We start from the raw sequence: 20,006 nt of genomic DNA, 5'->3' as shown, positions 1-20,006 counted from the left end.
ATCAATGCGAGGATTCTCAGCTTTCCTTCCCCACACCCACACAGGCGGCTTCTTTCAATGGGGGACGACGAAAGCCATCGGACGTAGGTATATAGAAACTACCCTCGGGCGACGATGGATGAGTGTGCGGCCTTCGGCGGCAGGAGGTCAGACCGATCTACGTGAGGCCCAACAACCCATCTCACCTATGCTTTTTGACCCCTTACCTGTGTTATAGCTCCTCGCAGGAAGGTGACAATCCAGCATTTACAGCACCTGCGCAACACCGGGACACCAATCTCGATGCTGACCGCCTACGACTTCCCCACCGCGCGCGCCTGCGACACCCAAAGAGTCGATATCACGCTCGTCGGCGACTCCCTTGCCCAAGTGTGCCTCGGACTCTCATCCACAACCGTCCTCACGCTCGAAGAGATGATACACCACTGTCGCGCTGTTGCCCGGGGTACGACACATCCTTTCCTCGTGGCCGACATGCCGTTCGGGACGTACCAGGCTGGGGTGAATGATGCCGTGAAGAACGCGGTGAGAATGATCAAGGAAGGCAGCGTGGAGGCAGTCAAGTTGGAAGGCGGGGAGGAGATACTAGATGTTGTGCAGCGGTTGACGGCGGTTGGTGTACCTGTCATGGCGCATGTAGGGTTGATGCCTCAGCGACATGTCGCGATGTCGGGGTATCGGGTGCAAGGACGGGACGCGTCGAGCGCTGAAGGTGTGCTCGATGCGGCGAAGAAGCTGGAGGAGGCGGGGGCATTTGCAGTGGTGCTAGAAGCGATTCCACACAAGCTTGGTAAGTATATCACGGACCAATTGACAATCCCGACCATTGGGATCGGCGCAGGGCCTGGCACGAGCGGGCAAGTTCTGGTATGGGACGACGCGATGACGCGATGGGATGGCAAAAAAGCGAAGTTTGTGAGGCGGTTTGCAGATGTTGGGGGCGAGGAGGCGAAGGGTGTCTCAAACTTCGTGAAAGCAGTAAAGAATGGGGACTTCCCAAGAGAAAAGGAGGAGGGATACGAAATAGACGAGGATGAGTGGGAGAAGTTTCTGAGCGAGAGGGTAGAGCGACGAGAAGTAGAGAATCGGACGTATTAACTTAAGTGGTATATATTCACCTTCTGTACACATAGAATCCATTCGCGCCTGTATTTCACGGATACGAGGCTAGGAGAGCTGTACTGGCTGAGCTGAGGCAGGCTAAGGTACAGTGCGCGGCGGAAGGCCAGTGAGTTTCTTATGCACTGGAGTGGATTTCAAAGACCGACTACAAATCCATCTAGTGAGCTTTGTTGTGGGCTACAAACAGCTTCGCTTCACTTACAACCCACACCAAAAGTATTTCTCTCAACAAAATAATCATCAGATGCTATCCGACTCGGAGCATTCTTCAGATCGTGATGAAAAGGAGGACGACTACCAATTAACCATCAATCAGCACTTTGCGAAGGCCTACGAGTACCGCAAAGAGCGCGAAGAGCTCCAAAAACGTGCGCACTGATATGTTCTCTTTTGCTACCGTTCCAAGGCTAAGAGATCGAAAAATACACAAATATAGTCGAAGAAAAGTACGGTCCCAACGCGTCTGTTGGGGACGAGGACGAGGATGAGGACGAGTCGGACTCCGAGTCGGACGAGAGTGAGGATGAGGACGGGGAGGAGCTCACGCCTGCTGTGGACGCAGCAATTCTGAGGACGCTTGCGCGAATCAAAAAAAGGGATCCAGGCATCTATGAAGCGGGTAGGGATGTGTTCACTGGTGAGTGGGACTGTGAGCAACATTTCACCCATAGAATAAAAGTGTTTCGTAATGTCAACTGATAGAGGAACACAAAAAGTCTGGTAAACTCTCCAGACCAGCATCAAAACCGAAAGAGAAGGTGGGTGCAACTCTGGTATTATGTGTCCCTGTATAATCAAGCATACTCAGAACGTCTGTGTTCCCCAACGCCTAGGCCCCGAAGCCCGTCACCCTCCCTGCCCATCGCCTTGCTACCCTCCTCGCCTCATCACGCTCTGTATCTCCCGAGTCTACCGAACACCCGCTCACGCACAGTGAAGAGCAATCGCGTCTCCGTGCTGAGACGATCGCCGCCTTCCACGCCGATGTGTCTACGGTGAAGGAAGAGGAAGCAGAGGGCGGACTGTTTACGCTCAGAGAAAAGACGAAGGACGAGATTGCACAGGAAGAAGAGGAGTATCGGAAGTACTTGGAGAGAGAGGTCGGGGATCTGAAGGGCTTAGTGGAAATTGATGCGGTCGAAGAAGAGGTGGTCGAAGAATCGGACGAGGCAGATGGAGAGGAAGAAAAGGAGAAGAAAAAGAAAAAGAAAAAGAAGAAGGCAAAGGCGAAGGCGAAAGAGGGAGGGAAGGAGGGGAAGGGGAAAGAAGAGCAGGATCAGGAATTCCTACTGAAGTGCGTATGCACACTCCTTTCACGTCCGAAATACTAATGCCTGCCGCGAATAGCTATATCCTAAACCGGGGATGGATAGACAAGTCCACCAGGCGCGTTCCTACATATGGCGAAGTCACATCTGGACACAAGTCTGGCGACAATGACAACCACGTTAAAGCCGAGAAGACAGGCGTCGATGGCGAGCTCGTTGACGATGAAGAGTTTGAGGAAGTTGTGGATCGATTCGAAAGCTCATACAATCACCGTTTTGAGGAACCGTACGTCACCTTCCCTCGACTCTCCGGCCTACTCACCCGATACGTTTCATAGAGATGCAGCGACTATCCATTCCTTCCCACGTGAGCTCGACACAGTACGTCGACCAGCCGCGCATACAGAACGACGCAAAGGTGCGCGCGAGCGTAGAAAAGAGAGAAAGAGGGAAGAGATGCGGATTAAGCAGGAGGAGGTCAAGCGAATGAAGGCTTTAAAGATGCGGGAAATGAAGGGGAAGCTAGACATGGTCGGCCAAGAGGGTGGGTGGGGAGCGGTCAAAGGTGTGAACACCTCACCCAACTATTTATTGCTTCTTGCCTTTATAACACTGTTGTGCAGCTTTGGAAGGTCTAGACTTGGAAGGCGACTGGGACCCGGATGCCTATGACAAACAGATGACCGCCATACTTCAGGAAGCGGAAGCCGCCGCCGTGGATGACGAGAAGCCGTCTTGGAATGACGATGTAGACATTGGGGACATCGAGATACCAGAGGACGACATGCTTGAAGCCTCTGGAAGCACGGATAGGAAGGAGAAAAAGAAAGAAAAGAAAAAGAAGGAGAAGGCAAAGAAGAAGGGAAGTGGCATAGAGGAGGATGGCGTAGATATGGAAGAGATGGATGCAGAAGTGGAGGCGAATGGGGACTGGGATGAGGAAAATTGGGATGGCACGGAGGAGATGAGAAAAAAGGTGCTGGACAAGTATATGGATGAGCTCTATGGACTCGAGTTCAATGACATGGTGCGTCGATTTCAGAATACGTCTTTTGCTTCACAATAGTGTAAATTGCTAACATCTGAAACTCCGCGACTCAGGTTGCAGGAGCACCGACCCGTTTCAAGTACGTGCCGGTAGCGAAATCGTCGTACGCACTGACTGCGGCCGAAATCTTGATGGCGCCAGACAAAGATCTCAACGAGTATATGGGCATCAAGAAATATGCGCCCTATCGTAAAGAGAAAGAGACATGGGATTCGAGGAGAGGCGAGCGATTAAAGGAGTTCAAGCAGAAGGTTACACCGCGGGTGAGCGAGCTCATCGGAGACTTTGGGTTGAGTACAGAGAGGGCGCCAAAGAGGAGGAGAGGTAAGAAGGAACGGATGCGGGAAAAGGAGGCACAAGGTGGTGAAGAGGTGGTGCCTGACGATGAGAAGGGAGGAGTACAGGAGAACCGCCGAGAGAAGGTCGTCCAGAAGGCATCTCAACTAGAGGTTGGTGCAGAAGAAGCCAGCGATGATGAGCCTGCAAGAAAAAAGCGGAGAAGGCATAAAAAATTAACCAAGGCGGAAGGGGGCCTCGAATAATTCCAGATGGGTCACTCCGGACTGTGTATGTACAGTTTATATTGTGTTCCTTGCTACGTTACCCCTTTTTGTATGCAGTCGAGTCATCCCGAGGCGAGCACTTGTCTGTATCACGGACTGTGAGTCATCCGTCAACTCCCTTGCTCTGCTCATCAGCCACGCTGCTCTTATGCTCGATGGTGGCAACCTGAAATTCGATTGATTCTCCGGCATTAAGTCTTTGTTCAATTCAACTAAACACGCAGCCGATACTAATGAATAGTGTTGGTGAGTTCGCACTTTGTTATATATAAATGACCTTCAGATAGCTTTGATATAAATCAGACTGTTATGTCGAGTTCAACCACTGCGCGTAAACCTTCACACCGCCCGACCGGAAGATTTGATCAAAGGAAAAGGAAAAGTGCAGAAATTCTGAACTATCATATCCTGGATCATCGTTGCTCCCGAGTTTTTGGGGTGCGATTCGTCCATGTCGCAACTTGATACCCAATACAGGACTACCTACACTGCTCATGGTATTCCTCGCCATAAGAGAAAAGACAGAGCTGGACTGAACACAGCTCTCGAATATATCGCTACATTGCTTGCCAGGGACAACGAAATTGTAACTGCCATATCGTTGTCGCCGTTCGGCAACAGGGTCTTTCGAACCCGTTGAACTCGCCTCTTGTTTCTCTACTAGCTAGTCTTCTTGCTGCCGAAACCGTTCTGGAGATCAGCTCTATGAACGGGGCTGACTGTCGGCCTACTATCTTCCCTTTACTAACGAGTAGAGATGCAGGAAGTGAACCCAAACTTGTTAGGGATATCTAGAGTACTGCCGTGTTTGCAAGGAGTTCCTCAACTACGTCGGCGTGCACTCAATGTTGAAGTCAGTCATTGAAGAAGAGTTGAATTTCCTGCTGTCGCGATCCACAAACAACCGATCAGCGCCGAATGTTATCCCTACATCCGAAGCGAGGACCCGTGTACACCAAGATGATGCGTAAAACTGTTCAAAGGGGCTGTAATATAGCGAAACAAGGGGCAGAGGTGTGACGAACCAAAAAAACACGACGGACAATAAGACTACAAGCAACATAAGGACTGAGTGGGATAGCATCAAGAGGAAAACAATAAAAAGCTTCGACTACACTTTCCAGTCTCTGAAAAAATCATAATCATACTGTACGAAGCTGAGCATATAGTCGACAGTGGTCCCTCCCTCGTCTTCCTGATCCTCACCTGCATTTTCGCCCTCGCCTCCAGCAACATCCAGAAAACCCCCCTGCTCCTGCCCTTGCTCCGGTTCCAGCTCTTGCTCCTCCTCGTCTACATCACCTTCATCGACTGGTGTGATCGACATTGCATCGACACTCTCTTTACGAGCTAACCCTGTCCCCGCCCCAGCATCCTCCCCGAAATCAGCTTGATCTGCACCCTCAAGCTCACCCGCCTCCCGTGCCGCCAACTTTGCCGCGTACGCATCCTCCGTGTCCGCGAACTCCTCCAGTGCCTTGGTCAGTACCTCAGCGCCCGTGTCGTCATTAGTACTGAAGAGTGAACGCCAATCGAATTCGCCTTTTTGGATGACAATATCATCCAAAGAGCGTTTCTGGTTTGCCTTGCGAAGCATCGCTTCCTCCACAGTGTGTTGTGATATGAACCGGTAAATATGGACGTCTCGGATCTGACCGATACGATGAGCCCTGCAAAACGCCTTTTTCAGCTGAGAGCCATGAAGCTGTATAAAGAAAGGACATACCTATCTTCGCACTGTCGATCCATCTGGGGATTGAAATCACTGTCGTAGAAGACGACCGTGTCGGCGCCCGTCAAGCTGAACGAAGAAGTCAATTAACGTATCCAACTAACACGAGGGCGACTCACTTGATACCAACACCACCGGACCGCGATGATGCAATAAAGCAAAATATCCGGGGGTCAGAATTGAACCGCTCAGTGACATACTGCCTATCCTCGATCTTCGTTGCACCGTCCAACCGAAGATACAAATGGCCGTGGAAATTCAAGAAAATCTCTAGAATATCCAGTATCCGTGTCATTTGCGTAAAGATCAAGACACGATGGCCGCCCGCTTTGCGTTCTCTGAGCAGTCGGGTCAATTCCTGAAGTTTACCACAGTCATACTGGAGGAGCGAAGGGTCTGGGAACGCAACCTGCAGCTTCACGCTAGCTTTATGAAGAATGGCATCGAACTGTATATCCGCCGCGATCTCGTGGACTGCTTCCGTATATCCGCTAAGAGCCAATCGAGGGAGATCACGAGCGACAACAGCTGGTGTGATGCAGGCGAATTTGTCTACGATCGGAGCCATCTCTTCTCCACGAGTCTCGTATGACTTGATCGCAGAGTGAACCAGTTCCGAGGTATTGAAAAAACCGGCTATGCGATCAATGGCAGAGGCAGGCAGCAAAGGTCGACTCAGCTGGTTCACCGCGGTCAGTAGCTCGCTGCTGTAGACAGGCAATTGGTTACACCGCAGACGATTGAGATATCCAATGTGTGCCCAGCGAGCAATAGTCGCTGCGCGTTGCTGAAACTCGCGATACGTCTTGAAGCCCTTCTTGCTGCGCACGTCATGCGGTGGAGGTGCGCCAGGAAGCTGTCCTACGAAGGGTAAGTGAGAGGTTGCGTCTAAAAGCCGTGTCTCTGAGGCAGCGATCCATGACGTATTCTGCTGATGGATGAATTGGAAGCCTAGAAGATCAAGATTGACCACGGCGTCTGCGTCGTCCCGTAGAAGCAGGCTGCGGCGGACGAGGAGCTCTTTGATCTCGAAGTCGGCGATTGCGGAACTCTCCATGGAGAATGATGTGACGATGGGTCGCACCTCGAACAAGTCGGGATGGTTGCAGACCTTGCGCAGCTGCATGAGGATGTTTGCAATCTTCTGGTATACACCAGACGATAGATCATTGCGTGTCTGCGCCCTGGACATGAACTCGTCGTAGAGGAACCTTTGACGTTTGGAAAGCGGACAGAGGACAAGATGCTCGTACTTGCTGGGCAGCTCCTTCTCAACGTCACGCTTGAGTCGGCGTAATAAGTAAGGCCTTAGGACAGTGTGCAGCTTGGATACCCGTTGCTGAATCTCGTCATCCAAAACATTCCCCATCTCGATAGCCTTCTCTAATGGATCTATAGAGTTCAGGATCGTGAGAATGAGGGATGCTAGATGTGATGCATGACATACTTGAAAACCACTCCCCGAATTCCTTGAGGTTCGCGAAATTCGCGCCGGACATCAAGAATTGGAGCAGGGCCCAAAGTTCCGTCAGGTTGTTCTGCAGCGGTGTGCCAGTGAGGAGTAGTCGGCGGAAGGATCTAAACATAAGAAGAATATTCCATCGCTGCGACTTGAAGTTTTTGATCATGTGGGCTTCGTCAAGAATCATATAATACCAGGGCTTTCGCTTGAATATATGGGCATCTCGACTGGCTAGCGTATACGACGTGATGCAGACATTGAAATGGAATTTGTCGTTCCAACCCTGTCGCAATTCCTTCCGTCGCTTTGTGGGCCCGTGGTAAGCCAACACCTTGAAACCTGGCAAAAACTTCTTGAACTCCATTTCCCAGTTGAGCAACACACTGGTCGGAACGATGATGAGATGAGGGCCCCAAATCCCACGATCGCACGCTAGATGAGCTAGAAGCGCGATGGTTTGAATTGTTTTACTATTGACATGGATGAGTCCTGAATCGCGAGGCCTTGAACGTCAACTTACCCAAGCCCCATCTCGTCTGCGAGAATTCCGTTGAGGTTGCTGACATGAAGGCTGGCAAGCCATTCCAAACCTGCTTGTTGATATGGTCGGAGCATTCCTCGGAGAAGGACGGGAGGTTTGACTTGACTTTCAGAGTTCCACTCAACAGGCGCGATAGCGTACGGTTTGAGATAGTAAGGTATCATGGACAGATCCTCAACTTCTTCGTCCTCAAAGTCTTCCGGCACAGCAGTAGTCTCATCAGCTTCCAACTCGGCAGGTGTCACGGTGATGCTTTCCCTACGCTCTGAGTCATAGCTTTCGCGGCTCTTGAATCGAAGATCTTCAACGTCGAGAGATAACTTGGGTATAAAGGATTTGGGCAAGCGAGGTTCTGTGTCCATTTCGCTTCCTTCGACTGAATTGCGAACGAACATGTTTTCGTCAAATACAGGCTCTGACCTTGGAGGCGTGGCTGGCGCATCGACCTCCATATCCTTGAAAGAGGGGATGTCTGTTGATGAAGGTAGATTTCGCTCTTTGAAAGGAGGCGGCATTCCGATGGGACGAATGTCGTCATGATCATGATGGAAAATAACTGTATCAAGCGGGTGAGGAAGGGAAGGCGCCAGATCGTAATCCATCGAATGATGCGAAGAGTAGGGATTATGTGGTTCGGTATATGATGTCGCAGGTGGAGAGTTCGCCACAGGATCATTAGACGGCGTCGCCACCAAATCAGAAGAAGGAGAAAATGTGTCGTCTACCTGTGTCGATGGTGCATAATCGCCGTGTGATGAGCCATCAAACATGTCGGGCTCGTCGACCAAATCGGCTTCGAATGATAGGGAGCTACTCACGTCCTCTGCAGCTGTCTGAACGGGACCTCCGAGCAATGCCAGCGCCGTAGTATCTTCGTCTCCTTCTTCGCTACTGTCCTCTTCATTCTCCGTTATGTCGCGAGTCCCAGCCTCACTGAGAGCTTGTTTCTCTTCCTCCTTGCCTATTTCCTTCAACACATCGTCGATGCCGCCCTCTTGATCATCAACTTCCTCTTCAACAGACTCGAGGTGCTCGCTCTCTTCATCGCTCACGTCTTCTTCTTTGTCGTCTTCTTCCCAATCCCGCAGTGAAGCGGAGACACTGCTCGACCGACTTCCTGACCTCCCGGCTCGACTGAGATCTAATTGCTGCGTCTCCAAAATTTGGCCTGACTGAGTGAGAATCGCGTCAAGATGCTCCCTTCCCTTCTTTATCTCTTCCGCCTCCCGCGCTAGCCGTTCTTGTTCACGAATGTGCTAGAGAAAGGTGCGTCATACGATATCATCAGTCACCAAATTGATCAACGAAGCGACACTGAGATGAATTGCACGCACGAAAACTGCCTTTTTCCACTCGGTAACGACCATAATAGACCTGGTCTTCGCCAGTTTCTTCATCCGCTTTTCCTCCGCTATCCGTGCCGAGCCCTCTTTAAGAGCCAGAGACTCCCAATGTGCGCGCATTTTCTTCGCGATAGAAGCGGCAATCTGCTGCCCTGTGTCGCGTTCCCCACGATGATCTTGCATTTCCTCGACGATATGATCCCAGGCGTCCATACCACGCTTGATTTTCACCGAGACAGCATTGCGATCCGCCACTGTAGCCAGATCCGGCCGCAGCAGCATCCGGCCCTGCTTTTGAAGGCTGTACACCTGCTCCATGAAGATAGCTTTTTGGCGAGCATCGTGTTCTAATTCGACTGAAGATCGCTCATTTCCGTCGAGCATGGCATACGACGAGAGGAGAGAAGAAAGTGAATTGCCAAAACGTGGAGGTGGTGGTCGTTGGCGAGGATTAGTGTAGGTTGGAGGTGGGCGGCGTACTATCAGCTTGATGCGCTTGACTGACGAGATGGGTTCTAGAGGCACAGCAATCTTTGCCTTTGATGGTGTGTGTATCAGGAGATTTTGTGACTTCGATGGGGCCGGTTCTGGGGCAGCATGGGAAGTCACCTTTCGACGCTGAGAATGGCGGGACTGGCGAGGCTTCGATGATGAGGATAGGTCAACATGTGAGGAAAACTGGGAAACTGGGGGACGATCATCGTCAAAATCATGAACGACCCTCTGCCTCTTCTGTGGAGGTGGGAAGGTGTCAGAGGATACCGTGCTCCCGTTGATGGATATGTTAGGCAGACTTTGGCGCCCCCTTGTACGAGCCGGGGTCGATGTCGCCTGGTCATCATCGACCAGGTCTATCACAGAACCTATGCTGCGAGGTTCGCCCACGAATGAGGTACGCTTCTTTCCCTTATAGGATCGCCTGGTACTGTCTTTCGGGGCTGAAAGAGGGTTGGGATCATCAGCGATGGATTTGGAAAGAGACTTCCTTTTGGACAGTTTCGAGGTCGGTGGTTCGGTTTCAGTCATCTCCTTCCCCTTCCCTTTTCCTTTGCCTTTCGCGTCTGCAAGGATATCCCAGATCGAGTTGTCCCATTGCTGAATGGGACGAGCTTGCTTCGACTTGACCGGAGGTGGCGCCATGACAAGCGGTGTCGAGGGTCCAGCGACGGGTCCTTTCAAGAGTTCGACACGCTCTTGATGCGAACGTCGCGTCGTCCGTCGTGATGTTTCAACAGAGGTAGATGAATTTCCAAGAAGATCATATTGTGCTTTGTACTATGAGTGAGTGAGATTAACAAGAACAACTATGCGAGACGAGGGCTATGACATACTTCCTCGAAGACAGTGGAAGTATCCGCCTTGGCTTCCTGTGTCTTCGTTGAATTTTATCTGTATGAAGGTGCTAGATATGAGCATACCTTGGGGTTATACGAAACCAGAGTCCTAAACTTCTCGAGGTGAAACGCCTCCCTGATCTAGCTTTCTGTAAGTACCGATGCGCTGAGAATGAGTCGAGTACACACCAAATCATCGTGTCGGTCCAGAATTTTATCCAGCTCTATCTGCCGCTCAGCCAGCAACGCCGCCCGCTCCACATCAACGCGCGCGGCCACATTCGCATCACGTCCGTTGACTCTTCCTGAGGACTTCTTCCTCATACCAGCGTCAATAGATGCCCCAGCTCCATTCCCATAATCCTTGAGCGCTGACTTCTTGGTCGAGGTCATCTCGTCCTACGAGAGTGTCCACATGTACAATGTTGAACGGGTCTTACACGGCGAGGAACGTCTGATCTTGACGGATAGGGCACAGTTTGACCTGGTTTTTGGCTTCCAAGATGCAGACGGATGATGAGATCACGATTTTGAGAAGAATTGAGGCTAAACGTGCGCTCGTCGTCGCCGTGGGTGATGAAGGGGGCGCAGGCATTTTCCGTCATGCACTGTGTGATTATTTGGTTCGACCAAACACGGGCGGGCGCGATTGCCAAATGAACAGAAGCCGGCGGCTTCCACTCCTAACCCGGATGTAATAATTGGTCAAGCACCTCTTACTCCAAGACAGCACCGCGCAATTTTTATGTGCACCTAGACAACGTTGAAGCGACGCTTTACTGCTGGATTGCGCGCGGTACAGGCTTCGACCCAGTGATGTCCGCTAGCAGTGTTGGCGAGTGGTCGTCCGTTTTGACGTTCATAGTTTTCTTTCTTACAAGTAGGTCAATCGTTTTGCCTAGTGTTTCATCTTTGCATCAGTCCCCTCTCAGAGTCCACTTCTTGTCGGTGTCAGGGCTCGCACAGGATGTAGCTGGCATCCCATCTCATCCAGATCTCTAGAAGACCAACTCATGGATGGACTCATGACGATGCAATGGGCCTCAACTCACATACGTCGAGCGTTCCTATTTGCCCGCTTGAAAATCACCAAAAGCAAAGCATTTGACCTGTCTAATGCGCTTGTTTCCCGATTACTCAATTTTCACAATCTTCTTTTAGACATCATAGTCATCCTTCCTTTTCGCATTCCCATCCCTCAATTCCTTGCTTCGTTTGCCTATGGTCTTCTGGTGAAATGCTACATCGTGCCTCCCTCAAGCGAACCCCACCGGCGTATATATATACGCGTTAATTCTCTGTCCGCCCCCTTCATCGCCGTTCTATTCCTCCTCGCGGTGCAAGCGATCGATGGGATGGTTGTAAAAAAAGGTATCCTTGGTGCAGATGGGGTGCAGCCGATAAATATCATGGCCTTGTTCATTTCTTTGGTTTGTCGCACTCGACTACCAGGTGCGCGATGATCTCACCAGCATGCAGGCATATATCTCTATCTCTCTTGACGCAACTGGTCTGCTGCGATTCCTTGCATTTTGGGTTGCACAGAAGGGCGGGTCGTCAGGTCATCGTCTCTATCTTTATCTCTATGTCTTCTTCTTGGTGTGTGGAGTGATCGTCGGTAATGTGAGCCCTGTCAGTTCGGTGAGACATGCAGGGCTTTAACTGATGGTTTGATTGCAGGATCCTGTGATCTTGTCGGGCACTGTGTTTTTAGCGTATCTGACTCGCATGTCTGGGTGTGTGTTTTGATCTTATGGTGACAACCATTCTCATCAATCTCTCAGCATCACGCCTCCCACGGCTTGGATTTTTGCGCAATTCACAGCGGCCAACATGGGTATGCAAATCATAACTCACCTATCTTCTAAAACATTCATTTGGAGAACAGCCTCGGTAGTCCTTGTCTCATCCAACCCAACAAATCTAGTTCTGTCCGGTGCCTTTTCCCTTACCTTTGTCACATATACCTCTTCTCTCATACTTCCCTTCCTCGCCGCCGCCGCTCTGACGTACCCTTTCCTCAAATTTGTTCTTTTTCGATCGGTCGAGTTCATTCCACCGTCGATCGAGTTGCCCATGGATGAGGCAGGCCACAGCGCAAGCGTCAATACCCCGACTGCAGCTCTGGTGGACAAATCCGGCGCAATATTTGGCAGTGCTTTACTTATCTCAACGTTAGGTGTGCTTGTCGGGACGAGTACGATCGGCGTCCCAGTATGGGAAGTCACGGTTCCTCCAGCGGTGATCATGTTAGCCAGAGATATCTGGATGGACTGGAAGAGGCATAATGAAACCATGCGGGAGACCGAACAAGCCGTGTCTCAGCCGAAACAGATTGGTGACGGCACCGTGAATGCGATTGAATTACGCCGAATCCATTCATTTGCCGCCATCTCTCCCGCGCTAGGGCCAACTACTTCGCCGACTCTCTCCTCGCTCCTCTCACTCCAGACACTCAAAAAGATATTTCCAACTGTTCACGTTATTGTTCAGAGGCTGCCGCTAGCATTGCTTCCCTTCGCCTTTCTGATGTTCATCCTTGTCCAAGGCCTCGCGAGTAAAGGGTGGGTTGGTCTATTTGCGGAGTGGTGGCGCGTATGGACCAATAAGACAGGACCAGTAGGCGCCACGTTCGGCATGGCCATCGTTTCTGGACTACTCTGCAACGTATGTCTGTATACTCCCCGACGTGTTTGTCAGTAACTGATCTGACATTGCAGATATGTGGTACTAACATCGGGACGACGATACTCTTGGCACGTACAGTTCAGCAATGGCTGTCCGTCGCTCAACCATCCGCAATGCTCCGTTATGCGTCGATCTATTCTCTCGCCCTCGGATCTAACTATGGAGCATTTACGTTAGCGTTTTCCGCCTCCCTCGCTGGGCTTCTGTGGCGAGATATACTACGACACAAAGGGATACATGTTCGTCAAGCACAATTCGCGACCTTGAACGCTGGAACCTTCGCCATAGCGATAGTCGCATCGTGCGCAGTGCTTATAACGCAGTCATACGTGATCCATGGGAAGGACTGATGATCACGTACGTGGACAGCGTGGAATTTGCGGGTTGTTTATAGACCTATCAAGGCATCCGTGAGTATATATCATCGGACGATAGCGTTTCGCGCAATGTACCCATAGTGAGACGTTGTCGTTCGCATGAACGTTGATGTCTATGAAGATTAAATAACATCCAGATAGACAATAATTATGTCCTTCAATGTCGTTCGTGACAGCGTCGCAAACAGACGACTCTGTAAACGAAACAAATTCCTCGGGCGTCAGGTTCACAATCCGAAAGGGGTAGATAAGATTAGATGACGCACTCGCCGCGTGTCCGCATCTGTTGTTCTGAGAACAATGGCATCTTCATGAACAAGCTGCAAGTCAGTCTCCATCACTTCCCCCTTACCGCCCTTTCATCCTTTCACCCCACCCTTTCCCTCTCGCTCGCTTCGCATTCTTGTTTTTGCTGGTTATGATACGACGAATGACAGATAAATTCGGTCTTGTTCACAAGCAGCAACAGAACCAGCCTATCGTTGCGCCACTTTCTCTTCCACTCTCCACGCACCCAGACAGGCTTGACCACCGAGGGTCGATATCCACCGAAAGCGCAAGCGACAGTGACAGCGTGCAAAGGGCAGAGGACTCGCAATCTCTACACCGCCCGCAATCGCAGCCCCACCCCTGGACTAGGAACACATACAACTTGTCAGATTTTGTCTTCCAGCGCACGCTGGGCACTGGTAGCTTTGGACGTGTTCACCTCGGTAAGTAACCGATATCTCACTCGCATTATGTCTTCGTTACCCCAAGCATTGACTGACACATCACTGCTTAGTCCGTAGCAGACACAATCTCCGTTACTATGCTATCAAGGTCCTGAACAAAGAAAAAGTCGTGCGAATGAAGCAAGTAGAGCACACAAATAATGAACAGCGTCTGCTGCTCGCAATACAACACCCTTTTATCGTGAACCTTTGGGGCCGCTTCCAAGACGCGCAAAATCTGTACATGGTCATGGACTTCGTTCACGGGGGAGAGTTGTTCACTCTCTTGCGCAGATCGAGAGTATGTGCGCTTTCTTGGTTTCGAACTAGCGAAAGTGTTGATAGTTGGTGCACAGAGGTTCCCAGAGCCCGTCTCTAAGTTCTACGCAGCAGAAGTCGCCTTAGCGCTCGACTACCTTCACTCGGCTGACATCATATATCGCGATCTCAAGCCCGAAAACATTCTCCTACACAGCGATGGGCACATTAAGCTTGCCGACTTTGGATTTGCTAAGTACTGCCCAAATACCACATGGACACTCTGTGGGACGCCCGACTACCTTGCACCCGAAGTATGCACCGCCTTCGCATGTCATCCTTCCGTCTGATCATCTTTTCACAGGTCATAAATCAAAGCCGATACAACAAATCTGTCGACTGGTACGCCCTCGGCGTGCTCATCTTCGAGATGCTCACAGGTGTCCCCCCTTTCCACAAAGACGACAGTAATATGATGGCTCTGTACCAACGAATACAGCAGGGTCCGTCATGCGTACACTTTCCCTCTGAGATCAGTCTCCTGGCCAAGGATCTGATTTTGCGGCTGCTCGATGGTGACCCAACAAAACGCCTTGGCAACTTGCGAAAAGAGGGAAACGACGTCTTTGAACATCGCTGGTTCCAAGAGGTTGACTGGAACAAGTTACGGAACAGAGAGATCACAGCACCTTACCTCCCGAAAATTGCAGGCGATGGGGACGCGAGCGCGTAAGCAATGTTTACATATATATACTCCCCACATAGTCTTGATCCGACTTACACCTTGCCTGCGGACAGGTTTGAACGATATCCTGAGGATGATGCAACCGTTATGTACGGCCTTCCAGCACTAGACCCTTATGGCGATGAATTCCCAGATTTCAGCTACACACTCCCATGAAGGGGATACAACGTTGTTTGTATTTCTATTGTATTCCTGGTCGCGCGCGACCAACGCCTCCGACTATCTATTAGCACTTTCCTTCTCTACTTTCTTGACATCCTCAACTGGATCTGTTGGTGTACTTGTACCACTCGTCGAATGCATCATTTGTTACACAGCCCGAGCTTCACCCTCCCTCTAGCTCTAACAGTTGAAAATTAAACGTCGAAATCTTCATCAACTCCCTACGTTATGCGGGTCTCATATCATTGTATTCGCTCCCAATCAAACAGGTCTATCCAATCCAGAGTCGGGGCTCCCAGAAGACTAATCTCCCACATATCTCAAACGATCTCCTCCCCGTCCCAATTTGGTTGACCACGGGGTGCACGTCACAGGTGTCGACATCCAAATGGTTGGGTGACACGTTTTCCTATCTGCGCTGATCAACCAAATGGAACAGCGCTTGTACAGAACCTGATTCTTGATCGTACGTGGTGGTCTTCGGGCCGTGATGATAAGCATCCTTGAGTGCGAAAAGCGACCGTCGTTTCCCCTGACGAGCCGAGGGCTCTTAAGCTGTTAAAGGACGTAATCTTGCCCACAGATTGTGAGTGTTTGCAAGGAGCAACGACTCTCGTGTTTCCCACCATGCCTGTCAAAGCGAATTTGCCGCTCTCTTCAATAAATCGGGACAGTTAATATATTAGTAGAATGTGTCCTAATAGAAATCTTCACAATCATGGAGGACCAATCTGATGAAAGTTAACGAGTTTCAAGGGAGGTCTGTGTGAGGCTCACGCCGCCCACAGAACTGTACACGATTATCCGAAATTTTCCCTCAACACCTGGGGCGAAAGTTGATGGTACAACAATGTATGTACCAGACTTCATCGGTACCAAAGGCGTTACCACTCCTGGAAGGGCATCCGAATAAGGGCCCGAAGATACAAGGGAATGATTTGTACGTTGATACAACGGCGCAGGGAAGATGGAGATGTTCAGACGGGAAGAAACGCGTGTTTCTAACAGCTGTAGGCGAACTCTGCAACAAGATCAGTTGCGAAGACTGTCAGATGTGTAGTGCCTGACGTACTTGATTTCTGTCGGGAATGACAGATGAAGTTCATATTGAGGGTTAGAGAGGTAGCGGTTGTGATTGTGTGGACCTCCTGCCGTTTCCTTTGTCCTAAGATGACAGTTGCCTCGAGATGACCCAGCACATTTGATTTGTGAAACATACCATTCTCCTCGAACAGTCTTTGTATACATTCCCGCACCTTCTTGCGGGATTAACGCAAGGGAATTCCTGAGGGAGCTTTGAGCGCGAAGAGAGAATCGGCCTTGATGGGCAGGATCAAAGGAGGATAGTACGACGGTATATTCCCCAGCTATGTAACATTCGAGATCAGAGAAATTAGAGCCGTGTCTTGTGGAGAGATAGAACTCACGAGGTAAATTCCTCGTGACAGTCGCATGCCCATAGCTATACGTCCCGGAACTTGCTGCGACATCTTGCTCAACCAGACTACACGAATTCGTGGCAGTGTATTTAGCATGTAGTATAAAAAACAGACTATTGGGCGACTCACTCAAACACTCGTGCGCCTCGCGACCAAACAATCGAGACATTCAATGGTATGCTGCGTGCGGCCTCAGCGAAGATCCGAACTTGCGCTTTTGTATTTGTGTCACCCTGAACACCATTTGGAGGAGAGATAGTAAGATGGTATTGTGGGTTGAGCATAAACGTCGGTAAGGTATAGTTTCCTCCAGATGTTTTGGCTGTGAGTCCACCTGTTACCTAAATTATCAAAGCTGGAACCAGAAGACCCCCGATGACATAATCTAGAGAGAAATACCTTGGTAGTGTAAGGTAGCTCGAGATTCCGATGTTCCCATCGCATGTTATGGGAGGAGTATGCCGAGACGGTGAAGCCTATGCTATGAGGATCGCCTTCGTAAGAGGCTGTGACGGATATCGCGGCAGAATTCGCGATCTGCGATGACGATATAACTTTTCGAATCTGGTGGGATATATATCACTTGAGGCGCCGATTGGGAGGCAACAAACACGCACTAGAACATGGGGACTATTTGTGTATACGCCCTACAACAAGGCTAAGCATGTCATCTGTGGTACGCAGTGGGAAAGCATGAACGGACCGTGGTATTTGGGATGTCTGCAGATCTTCCCGTGGTCAGGGATGTGTCATCGTACTCCGCCTGTAACGAAATGTGCTCTGAAGCTCGGCGTGTATCGGATCTGTGTCTCGTCAGTAGAATCCACACTTCAAAAGAATCTTCGGACGGGTCGGAACGGTCAAAACATAGGTAGACGGTGTGATGAGATGCTTGAATGCAACGGGTGAGCGCGCAGCAAACGATAATTGAAGGCTGCACTTGCAAGTTGCATGATCTGATTCAGGTGATTCTGAGGTCCTCCATGTTCTAAAAAGAAAGTCTGTCGTTGCGGCGGGAGAGTAGATGTAAGGATCTGACGAACCCATGATAATGAGCATGATGCTTGAACATATCTGGGTCCCAATTGACATATAAGCTCTCAAAAAGGGTGCATGCATTATCCCAATTCATCTTCAGAATGGCTACGATAGGTCAATTCAAAGTTGATCGCGAACTGTTGACATACGCACTACGTTGACCATCTTTAGCCGGTTCCGGTTCAGATGGCATATCTTCACACGTATCCTCTCTGCTTGATACTCGAGAATCGATGATATAGAGCCATCTATTTCCATCGCTACCCTCCTCCATGCCTGAAGATTCAGATTTGTAAGGTATTGTACGGCATAAGTAGTGCATGCATTACCTATAATGGCATAGTTGTGGGCCTTGAGCAGCTTCACATTTTGCCACTCGATCGTAGGTCGATCATCGGTCCCAGCCGTAAGCACACAGAGCCCTTTGACATCAAAGTAAGGAAGAAGAGTCGATATCAGAAAATTCATATACCTTCTGTAAAACCACGCAAGATCCTCGACCATGTCTGTTCTCTTTGAAAGTTTGAACTGCCAAGGGTTCGATTGAGCATGCCCGCAAACATCCATCAGATGCCTCACAACCTTTTGAGCCCAATGTGGTCTGGTATCCACCCTATCAACGTGCTGCAATGACATTCATGATTGATCAGACCTGTTGCTATTCACTTGAACTCACCAGATGTCCGCGCTTGAGTTCCTAGGATACGTGATCATTTTAAACTGAATTAACCGAGTGTAGTAAATACGAACAACTCACGAGCCAGGAAAATCATATCCACCCATCAGTTTTAGGTACTGAACCAGAGGAAAGGATCAGAAGCATGCTAATACAAGAATATAGCGATGTAACACGAACAGCCTTCTCGACGAGCGAGGGCCAGAGCTCGTGTTCACGTCCGGTGGACATACACATGAGCGACCCATCGGGATGGAAGGGAAGCTGGTCGTCAATGGCTGGGAAGCATGTCACTGGCGATCTACGGAATTTAGCATCGAGAACATACTGATCTGTACAACGAGATTAACGATCTTCCAAATGTATCTATCTAGAAAGGCAATAATCTTACGCGTCTTTGTATACCATTAAATAGCACCCGAAGGTCGTACGTTCCTGTCTTCGAGATACAGGGAACGCCTTCCGAGTCACAAGGGTATAGGAAAGGTAAAGCTTTCTAGTCTAACAAGTCATTGAGCTGTTGAGCAGAGATATCTCAAACATACTGACCCGAGAACGATGTCTTCGATAGTGATCTAGGCATACAGCTATAGAAGCACAAAGAGAACAATCTGCAACTACTCGCTGTATAATGTCCTCTGATTCGAGTTCGAAGGAAATCGACACTGAGTCACCGAAGACCTCGGACGGTGTTCGCCAGGCAACCGAGGCTTGTTTCTGTTCCGAGGATAGTACAAGTTGATGACTGAAGCGGATTTTAGAATAGTAGTGTTGTAATAACAAGATAGCACACCTAAGTGATTTGTCGGATACCGAATCAGAATCGGTCCAAAATGGTACTTGATCTCCATTGACCAGAGAGCCCTTCTTCAATACTAGGAATTGTTCATCTAAATTCAAATATTAGGATCAACACAAAGTACTACGTAGTCAACTCTGAAGGCTCGTTACCTTCGGATGAAGGGTCTCTGATCACAGGTGTGAGGTCGCTTTTTGCTGCCTTGATCTTCTCAGCGCGCTGAAGTGCTTTACCTGCATTGGACTTCAGCTTGGTTTGGAGCTTCTCGTCGAAAGATGAGCGGCTGAGGTGCAGGAACGCCTTTGCTGCTTCAATGTATGATTTGAATGCGGAATCGAGGTCCTTGTTCAACTCGGCTTTGGTGGCATTTGCATATAGCGCCTGCAACTAGGTTTGTAAAAAGGGTCACGGAGGAGTGTTTCAAAAGCCATACATCCGCATACTCAGATGTTAACCTGGGTGCTTGAGGCTTCATGGAGTGTTTGAGCAAAGCACTGTCACAGTGAGAGTTTCGAACGATAGGATACCGGATCTGCCCATATTTGATGGTGATCTGACGTCATGATCAACTTTCAAACCGAGCAGAACATATTCGGCCTCCTCGTTCCTGTATACCCGTCTCGTTTACATAGTATCAACGAACCACATCCATACCTACACTATGACCTTCCTGGTCTATGGCGTGCATGGGAGCCGAC

The 20,006-nt window shown here is 49.9% G+C and overlaps 6 protein-coding genes across 6 annotated transcripts; 4 read left to right on the top strand and 2 right to left on the bottom strand.

The window, feature by feature from the left end:
• Positions 1-114: 114 nt before the first annotated feature.
• Positions 115-1,501, top strand: HETIRDRAFT_127140 (uncharacterized protein; the record flags this gene model as incomplete). The annotated part of the gene is made up of 3 exons (XM_009554962.1): positions 115-146; positions 228-1,054; positions 1,470-1,501. The coding sequence occupies 3 exons, from the start codon at positions 115-117 to the stop codon at positions 1,499-1,501; spliced, it is 891 nt and encodes a 296-aa protein (XP_009553257.1).
• Positions 1,502-3,750: 2,249 nt separating this feature from the next.
• HETIRDRAFT_412725 (uncharacterized protein) lies at positions 3,751-4,076 on the top strand (the record flags this gene model as incomplete). The annotated part of the gene is made up of 1 exon (XM_009554961.1): positions 3,751-4,076. A coding segment is annotated over exon 1 (170 nt), but the record flags the coding sequence as incomplete, so codon positions are not given.
• Positions 4,077-4,895: 819 nt separating this feature from the next.
• On the bottom strand, positions 4,896-11,008 carry HETIRDRAFT_447084 (uncharacterized protein; the record flags this gene model as incomplete). Its single annotated transcript, XM_009554960.1, has 11 exons — positions 4,896-5,671; positions 5,728-5,802; positions 5,853-7,125; positions 7,181-7,665; positions 7,716-8,461; positions 8,555-8,992; positions 9,071-10,354; positions 10,411-10,452; positions 10,498-10,554; positions 10,603-10,812; positions 10,898-11,008. 11 exons carry the CDS (start codon positions 11,006-11,008, stop codon positions 5,113-5,115), a joined length of 5,280 nt encoding a protein of 1,759 aa, XP_009553255.1. The 3' UTR covers positions 4,896-5,112.
• A 221-nt stretch (positions 11,009-11,229) lies between these two features.
• HETIRDRAFT_57259 (arsenite-antimonite efflux transporter) lies at positions 11,230-13,451 on the top strand (the record flags this gene model as incomplete). The annotated part of the gene is made up of 7 exons (XM_009554766.1): positions 11,230-11,293; positions 11,575-11,843; positions 11,893-12,036; positions 12,094-12,155; positions 12,198-12,250; positions 12,302-13,080; positions 13,134-13,451. 7 exons carry the CDS (start codon positions 11,230-11,232, stop codon positions 13,449-13,451), a joined length of 1,689 nt encoding a protein of 562 aa, XP_009553061.1.
• Positions 13,452-13,813: 362 nt separating this feature from the next.
• HETIRDRAFT_68091 (camp-dependent kinase-like protein catalytic subunit) lies at positions 13,814-15,515 on the top strand. The gene is made up of 5 exons (XM_009554787.1): positions 13,814-14,191; positions 14,263-14,492; positions 14,548-14,763; positions 14,814-15,178; positions 15,248-15,515. Exons 1-5 carry the CDS (start codon positions 13,897-13,899, stop codon positions 15,348-15,350), a joined length of 1,209 nt encoding a protein of 402 aa, XP_009553082.1. The 5' UTR covers positions 13,814-13,896; the 3' UTR covers positions 15,351-15,515.
• A 557-nt stretch (positions 15,516-16,072) lies between these two features.
• On the bottom strand, positions 16,073-19,996 carry HETIRDRAFT_431021 (cytosolic Ca2+-dependent cysteine protease; the record flags this gene model as incomplete). The annotated part of the gene is made up of 24 exons (XM_009554959.1): positions 16,073-16,087; positions 16,134-16,377; positions 16,429-16,521; positions 16,576-16,723; positions 16,784-16,860; positions 16,925-17,136; positions 17,195-17,359; positions 17,413-17,442; positions 17,499-17,598; positions 17,625-17,783; positions 17,839-17,938; positions 17,987-18,109; positions 18,163-18,255; positions 18,306-18,361; positions 18,413-18,457; positions 18,510-18,530; positions 18,591-18,628; positions 18,690-18,810; positions 18,901-19,010; positions 19,055-19,084; positions 19,131-19,254; positions 19,303-19,399; positions 19,461-19,695; positions 19,967-19,996. The coding sequence occupies 24 exons, from the start codon at positions 19,994-19,996 to the stop codon at positions 16,073-16,075; spliced, it is 2,466 nt and encodes an 821-aa protein (XP_009553254.1).
• Positions 19,997-20,006: the final 10 nt, after the last annotated feature.

This window comes from Heterobasidion irregulare, assembly GCF_000320585.1.
Source record: "Heterobasidion irregulare TC 32-1 unplaced genomic scaffold scaffold_14, whole genome shotgun sequence".
NCBI lineage: Eukaryota > Fungi > Basidiomycota > Agaricomycetes > Russulales > Bondarzewiaceae > Heterobasidion > Heterobasidion irregulare.
This window is presented reverse-complemented; position numbering and strand designations above follow the sequence as displayed.